General features: G+C 42.5%; 1 protein-coding gene across 1 annotated transcript; it reads right to left on the bottom strand.

The window, feature by feature from the left end:
- Nucleotides 1–315: 315 nt before the first annotated feature.
- On the bottom strand, nt 316–888 carry LOC308235668 (enhancer of rudimentary homolog). The gene has a single exon (XM_080644703.1). It carries the CDS (start codon nt 883–885, stop codon nt 571–573), a length of 315 nt encoding a protein of 104 aa, XP_080500829.1. The 5' UTR covers nt 886–888; the 3' UTR covers nt 316–570.
- Nucleotides 889–9,955: the final 9,067 nt, after the last annotated feature.

Raw genomic sequence — 9,955 nt, 5'->3', positions numbered from 1 at the left:
TGCCACTCCCGTCTGGCCTGCATAGTTTCTGTTGAGAAATCAGCTGACAATTGTATGGGTGCTCCCTTGTAGGTAATTAACTGTTTTTCTCTTGCTGCTTTTAATATTCTCTCTTTGTCTTTTGCCCTTGGCATTTTATTTATTTATTTATTTATTTATTTATTTATTTATTTATTTATTTATTTTTAACTAAAGAACATTTATTTGTTTTTCACTAAGACTTTATCTTAGCACATAATTAAACTGTGTCACTACCCCCCACCCCAACTTGAAGAAGGGTTAGTACAGTGAATGTTATAAAGCAGATATGAAGGATTGGAACCAACTTTAACTGACAAAGAAAAACTTCCTTCTAAGTCATCATAACAATGTTTAAGTAAAAAAAGAGAAAAAGAGGGGGTGATGTGAGTTCAGATTGAACAAGATTCTCACTATCATCTAACACATTCAATCCTGGCTAGAGTGTACCAAAATGGAAACAGGATTACTATAATACAAAACTTCACTACAGATAGCTGTACACACCTGTGTTCCAAGCCTACCCCCAACCCCCAAATGCTTCCAACACAACTATTTCCCGGCCTGTTGGGCCTGTCGACGAAGGAGCACGTAGATCTTCTCTTTAATCCAATCTTTGTTATAAGGCTGGTATGTCTGGGTATCAGCTCGGTAAACAAGACAGCTGAGGTCCGCCAGATCATCAATAAAATCAAACAACTGGCTGATATCATATGTGATAGAGGGGCTGTTGGGATTCATTCTCTTCAGATGTTCTTCATACATTTTACAAACGCCTTCTATGCACTCATTCAATGATTCATAATCAGCATAAGTTCTGCCTTCTGGTCTCTTGGTAGGCTGTACCAGCAAAATGGTGTGAGACATCGCGCCAAACTCTTTCGCTGCAGCCGCCGCCGACACACCGCCACACACGAGCTTAACCACAACGCCGCCAACAGCCAACCCCCGCGAGAGGAGCTGCCGGAAGTCGTCCTGCCCTTGGCATTTTAATTATGATGTGTCTTGGTGTGGTCCTCTTTGGATTCCTTTTGTTTGGGGTTCTCTGCGCTTCCTGGACTTGTAAGTCTATTTCTTTCACCAGGTGGGGGAAGTTTTCAGTCATTATTTCTTCAAATAGGTTTTCAGTATCTTGCTCTCTCTCTTCTTCTGGCACCCCCATAATTCTGATGTTGGTACACTTGAAGTTGTCTCAGAGGCTTCTTACACTATCTTCAAATTTTTGGATTCTTTTTTTCTTTTTGCTTTTCCGGTTGAGTGTTTTTTGCTTCTTTGTATTTCAAATCTTTGACTTGATTCTTGTGTTCCTCTAGTCTGCAGTTAGGTCTCTGTATAATATTTTTTATTTCAGTCAATGTATGTTTAATTTCTAGTTGGTCCTTTTTCATATCCTCAAGGGTCTCACTAAGTTTATCGGCCTTTTGTAGGAAATTCTTGAAAAACCTTATAACCATGGTTTTGAACTTGATATCCAGTCATTTGTTTTCCTCCATTTCTTTCATTTGTGACCTGCGTCTTTGTCTCCGCATTTTCGCTGCTTCCCTGAGTTGGTAGAGTAGCTTTATGTGCTAGGTGTCCTGTATGGCCCAGTGGCTCAGCCTCCCCAGTTACCTGAGGTGGACACTCTTCGTGCACCCCTTTGTGGACTGTGTGTACAGCCTTGTTGTAGTTAAGTCTTTATTGTTGTTGGTATCACTGTAATCCTCACAGCCAGTTGACCTCCAGGCCAATTGGCTGTGAGGATTAGCTGTGTCTACGCTGGGAGAACTTCTATGCTGGAGACACCCTTATGAGACAAGACTTGCAAAATTTCAAAAGCCTCTGTGCTCAGCTTGGATGGGGCGGAGTCTCAGGGCTGAGCAGACAGCCTTGGCTTCCCATCAGCCCTGCCCTACGAGGCCCCTGGGTCTCAGTGTCCCTCGGTTATCACTGCAAGCACCTCTGAGAGAAAGCCGCCCTCGAGTTTCACCTGCTGCCAGACAGTCCAGTTTCTCCCCCAATGAATCTGGATTCCCAGATTCTCTCTGGGAACTGGAGTTCAGCACAGTCGGGAGCTTCCTCCTTCCTCCCGCTAGAGAAAGCCAGTGGCACACTCAGCAGTCAGTCCTCTCTGCGCATGCCTCCAGACCTCTGCCTTTAGCAGCTCCCCTGAGTTTCCGTGCGCTCCTCTCTTTTCCCAACAGTCCAGACTCCCCCGTAGGAGTCTGGGACCCCAGGGTCTCACCCAAAACTGGGGTTCAGTGCAGTCAGAACTGAGGTTCAGTGCAGTCAGGAGCTTCCATCTCTCTCCCACTAGAGAAAGCTAGCCAGGCACTCAGCCGCCCATCCTCTCCGCGCGTGTGTCTCCGTACCTCAGCCTTTTGCAGCTCCTCTGAGTCTCCGTGTGCCCCTCTCTTTCCTTCTAGTTGTAGAATTTCCACTCAGCCAGCTTTCCTGTGGTTCTGGATAATGTCCGTTCTGTCTTTTAGCTGTAGTTTTGAAATTGTTGTGCGAGGCAGCAGTTTAGGTGTTCACCTATGCCACCATCTTGGTTTCTCCTGTGTGGGAGGACTTAATCAGCATGTTCTCCCAGTAATTGTTGGATGAGATTTGAAATGGGAACAGTCTCCTAGAGGGGTCTCTGTGGAAGGGACGTTCCCTAATAAGAAGGGTCTTTCATACATTAGTTCAAATGGACTAAGAAAGGAGGGTGCACAGGGTCGGGGGTGTGTAGAGGTAGGAGAGTAGTCCAAGCTTCTTTAGATTCAAGAGTTAATTTAGTGAGATGAGACTTAATTAAGGAATTCACCTTTTCTACCTTGCCTAAAGATTGGGGCCGGTAGGGAGTGTATAAGTTCCACTGGATGTTCAGAGCGGAGGAGACCTATTGAGTTATTTGAGATATGAAAGCAGGTCCATTATCTGATTGTAATGGGTTGGGGAGGCCAAATCTGGGAATGAAATGCTGAATGAGAGTTTGTGTGACCTCAGAGGACTTTTCAGATGTAGTGGGGAATGCTTCTACCCAGTCTGAGAAGGTATCTATGAGAGTTAAGAGATATTTGGTTCTTTTAATAGGGGGCATGTGAGTGAAGTCAATTTGCCAGTCTTGTCCAGGGATTTGGCCCCTTGCCTGATGAGTAGGGAAAGAAGGAGGTCTAACCTGTCCTTGGGGAGACACTGAGTAACAAGTAGAACAGGTTTTGGTGATACCTTGCAGAAGGGAGGCTAGGCTAGGACATGTGATGAGGGGTTTTAGGAGCAGGTAAAGTGGTTTGTATCCTATATATAGGGACTTTGTGACTAGCCTGTAAGATATCACAGGCCTGTCCCTGGGGAAGGATATATTTTCCCTAAAATTTTAACCATGGATCTTCTTGAGTGGCCCCAAGAGGTCATAGGGACTGAAGTTCCTCCGGAGTGTATTAAGCTGTTATATGGGGTGTAGCTAAGAGCTGGGGAGATGGAGGCTTCCTCTGAGCCGCTGCCTTGGCCTCCTGGTCTGCTTTGTTATTTCCCTGTATTACGGGATCATTCCTGACTCCATGTCCTTTGCAGTGTACTAGTATGATTTTTTTAAGGAATGAAATTTTTTTATTTTAATATATCTTTATTGATTTCAGAGAGGAAGGGAGAGGGAGAGAGATAGAAACATCAATGATGAGAGAGAATCATTGCTTGGCTGTCTCCTGCACTCCTCTTACTGAGGATCAAGCCCACAACCCAGGCATGTGCCCTTGACTGGAATCAAACCTGGGACCCTTCAGTCTGCAGGCTGATGCTCCATCCACTGAGCCAAACCGGCCAGGGCCAGTGTATGATTTTTAAGAAGGCTAGAAAAGGGGAGAGAAGTTCCTAAATACCAAGCAGGAAAACCTGTTGAGGCTTTCAATGATAGTGTCAAGGACTGTGAATGAGCAGTGGAAATAAAGAAAGTCTAGGCTTCAAGTTGAGGACATAAGCAAGAGGAGAGAGTCTAGGCGGGGTTGCTTTAGCTTCCTAGAAGAGAAGAGGTCCCTTTGGACATCAGGGATGATCAGGTCCTGACTCACTGGGCAAACTTTCCTACAACTTTCACAAACCTTCTTACCAATTCAGAAACCTTAATTTCCAATGATAAGCAAAAAGGAAACAACCAGTATTTCTTAGATTGACATTTATGACTTTCAAGAAAATATGCCTTCAGCAAAGTACAAGAGACCTTCTATAATAAAAGCTAAGAGCAGGTGAATTAAAACTTGTCTAGCAATCAATTTTTCAGTATTTTATGTTATTTTAAAATATTTAAATGTTTATCATTTAACTTAGCAATTCTCCAAAGCTTTTAAGTTATCAAAGACTTTGGAAAATTATGTATAGACATATGAGGCTGGAGAAAATGTGGAGATGGGGGTCAGGAACAGGCCCTACAGCCTATTCTAGGACTGCAGTTTCCAGGCCTCCAGCTGCTTGGATTTAAAACTGCCATATTTTTCCTTAGAAATAACATGCTAAGGTTTGGATGATAATGAGTTCAGCTTCTGATAGTAGCAGGACTGTTAAGTAAGTGTTTTCAGTTTTGCAGTAAAGAAAGTTGTCTTTAGGAAAGGGGGATGAGAAGGCACTGAGGTGAGAGCAGTTTTCAGAGCATTAAAGGGGTGAAATGCTGGCCTTGGGATCTAAAGGTGCAGTGAGGGTCCCTTCACCACGTCATAGAGGGGCTTTGTGAGAAGACTAAAATTGGGAACACAGAGGCAAAAGTACCCAGCAAGCCCAAGAAAGGAGAGTATTTCTTATCTAGAGGAGGGGATAGTCACAAAAGAGACAAGGCATTTACGATCCAAGGTAATGGTTTGGCTTTGTGGGGTAAGTGAAACTGAGGTGGGTGACTGTGGTTCGGAATAACTGGGCTTTATGAGGGGATGCACATTCTACTAAGGAAGAACAAGAAAAGAGTGGATAAAGGGGTTGTCTAGTAAGATGCAGTGTAGAAGTGAAGTGGCTAATGGCTGTGAGACTAATCCATCAACATCCATAATAGAGACTGAGAAGGGGGCAAGGGTCCCAGCAAATTCAGGGAGGCAGAATAAGTGGCCCAGGTGTCAATTAAAAAGGAGATGGACTTACCTGCCACCACAATCGTTACCCAAGGCTCTATTCTGGTGGTGTAAGTCTGTGGGGGCCTTGTCAGGGCCTGGGCAACTTCAATCTTCAGTGGCTAGTCCCAGGGGGGTCTGGGAGCTCCAAACTGGATCCAGAGGGTGGCCTTACTGGACTGGCTAAGGTCTGATCTGGAGGGGCCAGACTGCAGTCCGATTTCCAGTGGCCTTCCCTTCTGCACCTTGGGCAGGCCCAGGTGGGGGTCTCGGGTTTGGGCAGACTTGACCCAGTGTCCTTCCTTGTTTGATTTGAAGCATGAGCCCAGAGGAGGCTCAGCCCCTGATACCCTTTGTTGGAGGACTGGCACTTCATTTGGGGTTCATGAGAGTGGTGGCTAGGCCTTCTGGGCCTCAGTCTTGGCCTGATCTCGCCTTTGTTTTTGGATTTGGATCTCCTCATCTCTATTATTAAAGACCTGAAAGGCCAGGTTAAGGTCTTTTTGAGGGGTTTGTGAACCTGTGTCTATTTTTTGAAGTTTCTGGTGTATGTTGGTTGCTGATTGGGATATAAAATGGGTGTTCAGAAGAAGGGTTCCTTCTGGGGAGGTGGGGTCTAGGGTGATAAATTTCTGTAAAGCCTGCATGAGGTGGGAGAGGAAGAGAGCTGGATTTTTGTCAGGGCCCTGAGTGATTTTATTGTTTGTCATAGTTGACCACTTTATGGGCAGCCTTTTTGAGTCCAGCAATGAGACAGGTGATTATGGCTACAGAGCCAGTGCCCTGGAGAATGAACCTGATATTCCCATCTTGAGTCAGTTTGGGAGACCATGTCAGCGCTAAACAGGTTGGTCACTGTGTCCGGTCTATGGAGGGCATTGGCATGGTCCTGAGCTGCTAGCCAGAGGCAGTCCTCCTCTGGCGTTAGAGAGGACAGGATGACTTAGATGTTGTGCCAGGTCAGGTCATATGTTGGAGACCGGGTGTAAGCTGACAAGGTCCTTGCACCTGAGGGGACTAGCAAGGCTGTCCCCTACCCACACAGTTTTCCCAGGCTTGTTTGGATGGCGGTTATCAGTAGAATGAGAGCAGCCTTTCATAGCTTACCAAGAAGTCTGTAACTATTTACTGAGATTTGTTGTACTGAGAATTTGTCCTTCTGCTCTGTCTCTCCCTTAGAGATTAAGAGGAACAAAGAATACATTCCTCTTGACAGACCTCCTATTCAGTGTTTTGTGTATAAAAAGCATTACGCAGTTAATAAACTTGCTGCAGTCTCTCGATGACCTGTAGTCCTCCCGATCCCGCTCTCCTGTCTTTCTTTCTTTTCTCAATTCCCACCTCCCTACCTCAGCTCGGTTCAACCTGTCAGGCTGGCCCTGGCAATTGGCGCCCGAACAGGGACCTGAGGACTTGGGAAGCAGACGGTGAGGAACTCCTCCGGATAAAGAGTGCACTCGTTAAGGTAAGGGAGGAGCAATTTTTTGATAGTCGGGAGTAAAGCATGGGACAGCTAGAGTCTAGGGAAAGTACGCTTTATAGGCAAATGATGAAGTCTATGCGATCATAAAATAATGTGGTTTTGTAAGACCCCCAGAGGGAGACCCTTACTCTATCCCACGGATCGACGGCAACCCCAATCATCCGCAGGAGGCATCACTTGATGCAAACAGCAAGAGGCTTTATTCCAGCACGCTGGGGCTCAACTCGTAACTCACACGGGAGCAGAGGGGTCGAACCCCGAGCAGAAAGTCTTACAAGTATATATAGGCAAAAACCATACATCAGGGGGTTACACATGTGAGGGGGGAAGAGAGGACAAAGTCGCCAGGAAATTCCAACAAGGCTCGTTAATAACATGTTTAATGACAGGGCCTAAGTTTTCAGTCAACAGTCCCATCCGGTAATCTCATGTCCTGCTTTTCTTATCTGTCAGAGCACTATTTGCTCTGTCTGCTCTTAGCTCGGGGCTGTTTCCTGGGACAGGTTTAAGGGTCTTGTTCCCATCACTGGCGAAGGGGGAAGACCTTGGAGATTTAAGATAAAACGGACAGCTGTAAAAAAAAAACTTTACTCTTTCAGTTAGGGTTTGCTTTTTTTCCTGAAGCTCCATTTTCTATTGTTGCTTTTTAATCTCTGGAGTTAAGAAGTTCAGGATTTGCCCAGATAAGATAAAGTAAACAAAATTCTTTACCTTTCAGTTTCTTATTCAAATTAAAATCTTAGTTTGTATTTGGAATTTAAAATCTGTAATAAGTGAAACTCCACTGCTAAAACCGCCTCTGGTACAGAGAAATTCAAAGGTGGCAGGAGAGGGCAGAGCTATCTGCTCTCCCGCAATAAGATTACTTAAGGTTTCATTTAAAAATTATAGAAGAACTCAGAGGGAAATACAAATCTTGGCCAAATTGGGTATTAGTTATTACTTCAGAAAGCGAAAAAGAAAGAAGAAATTTAAGATCTGTCTATCTTTTAAGCATGAAAAGAAATTCGGCCAGGTCTGTTACTAAAACTTCTTCCGAAGCAAGCAGGATGTGGGGGAAGGGAGACACATGGAGAGCCAATATAGAAGCCCACTCTCCCAGTATGCTAATTTAAAGTTTCCTTTCTCTCCATGAAAAAGTAAAGATGGCATAAAGGAACCAAAAGGAGAAGACACAGGCTAGGTTCTAGCAGCAGGATTGGCATTTCCATAATAAAGAGTTTTTAAAATGCTAATAAACCTTGTTAAAAAGTTAACTTTTAAGGCCTTCAAGAAAATAAGTAAATTTGTCTCTGTTATAGAATTTATCCATAGTAAATACTTTAAAATTATTATAATTTTAACTCTAGAATCTCAAATTGTTAAAATATAGATAATATATTAATTATAAAAATCTAAATAGCCCAGGTGAGGGCTGGCTATGCCTTTTATAAATAGAGGAAGAAGGGTGGCTGCCCTTCCCACAGCAGGACAGGTAGACCAGTTCCTGCCAGTAGTTGTTCTTTAAGGACAATTTTTGCATTTGAATACTTGCAGGCTTGCTACTCAATTTCCCCGGGCAAAGAAAAATCATAGCCGTTTTAAAAAGTCAAGCAGCTAGGCTAGGCCTGTTAATCAAAAGATAAAAACTTGTTTAATGATCTGAGTTTATTTCCTCATAAAAAACCTAGAGGACAGAATTAAAGCTATTAATTAATTAAGAAAATAAAATTGTTATTAATCTAAGAACTACTGTTTAATTTGCCAGCTTTAAAAGTTCAAAGTGCAAATTAAATTAGGAGAAATTATATAGTTATAGTAATTAAATATCTAAAGTATAAAAAATTATTAAGAAAATAAAAGATGATGTTTTCTCTAAAAATAATTAGGAATTTAAAATAAGTTACTTATTAGTCTAATTAAAAAAGAGGATTAATTCTGTAAACCCAACCAAAATTTTTCTATACAAAAACTAGTTTAAAATCTAATTAATATCTTAAAATAATTATAAAAGGTATTATAATCTTTATATCATATATAGATATAGATATAGATATAGATTTGATAGTTTTTTCCATGTTAAAATTTCAAGGTTTTAACAGAGATAATTCTTGGAAAGCTCCAAGGGCCCGGAGTAATACAAGAAATTTATTCTCTCTTCTTAAAGGAAATCTTTTTAAATTTAACAGATCTAATATACTTAAAATTACATAGAAAGCCTTATCAAATAAAAATTAATAACTATATTTTAAATGTTATAAAGGTTTTAGCCTCTAAGGAGGGCAAAATATTTCTTAAAATTCAATAGCAAAATTTTAAGATGGAATTTAAAGTAACAAAAACCCTCCATTAATCAAAAAAAAGGGGGGATAGTGGAAGAATATCATATAAGGAAAAATATCCTGTAAGTAAATTACATCTAGAAAATTTTTACTTAAAAAAATTAATTTTCATTTGTAATGCTAACAGCAAGACACCAATGAAAAACATACATGGTGTCAAAACAGGCCAAAGGAAAATTGTTTGGGCAAAAATAAAAAGGATCCCAAGTAAAATTTATAGAAAAGATTCCTTTATCAACTTTTGGTCGAGAATATGTTTGTATATTTTCAGAAAACAACTCCAAGACCATGTGGATTCCTGCAACAGAGAGGAATTGACAGGTCTGCTCCAACCACGAAGACAAGAGGAGAAACAGTCCAGAGATAGAAGATGCTGACGACGCCTTGCCATGCTAGCAGTCAGCAGCTGCGTGTCGCTGCAGGTTACCCAGGACCAAACCAGAGAGGGTCGGACCTACATTGCCACCATTTGTCCACCATCCAGATATCAACTATTGTCTGTTTGCTTCCAATTTACTTTCGAACCATCGGATCTAGCATCAGATCCCTGCAAATAGGGCTACATGAACTCTGCGTAAAAAACAAAGAAGGGGGATCTGTTGGAGACCTGGTATAAGCTGATAAGGTCCTTGCACCTGAGGGGACTAGCAAGGCTGTCCCCTACCCACACAGTTTTCCCAGGCTTGTTTGGATGGCGGTTATCAGTAGAATGAGAGCAACCTTTCATAGCTTACCAAGAAGTCTGTAACTATTTACTGAGATTTGTTGTACTGAGAATTTGTCCTTCTGCTCTGTCTCTCCCTTAGAGATTAAGAGGAACAAAGAATACATTCCTCTTGACAGACCTCCTATTCAGTGTTTTGTGTATAAAAAGCATTACGCAGTTAATAAACTTGCTGCAGTCTCTCGATGACCTGTAGTCCTCCCGATCCCGCTCTCCTGTCTTTCTTTCTTTTCTCAATTCCCACCTCCCTACCTCAGCTCGGTTCAACCTGTCAGGCTGGCCCTGGCAGTCATAGGACTGGGTCATGTACTCAAATTCCTTAGTAAAGGTGGTCGGGTCAGTAGAAAAAGACCTG

The sequence above is a fragment of the Plecotus auritus genome (assembly GCF_963455305.1).
Source record: "Plecotus auritus genome assembly, chromosome: 10".
Taxonomy (NCBI): Eukaryota; Metazoa; Chordata; class Mammalia; order Chiroptera; family Vespertilionidae; genus Plecotus; species Plecotus auritus.
Note: the sequence above shows the minus strand (reverse complement) of the source record. Positions and strands in the feature narration are given on the sequence as shown.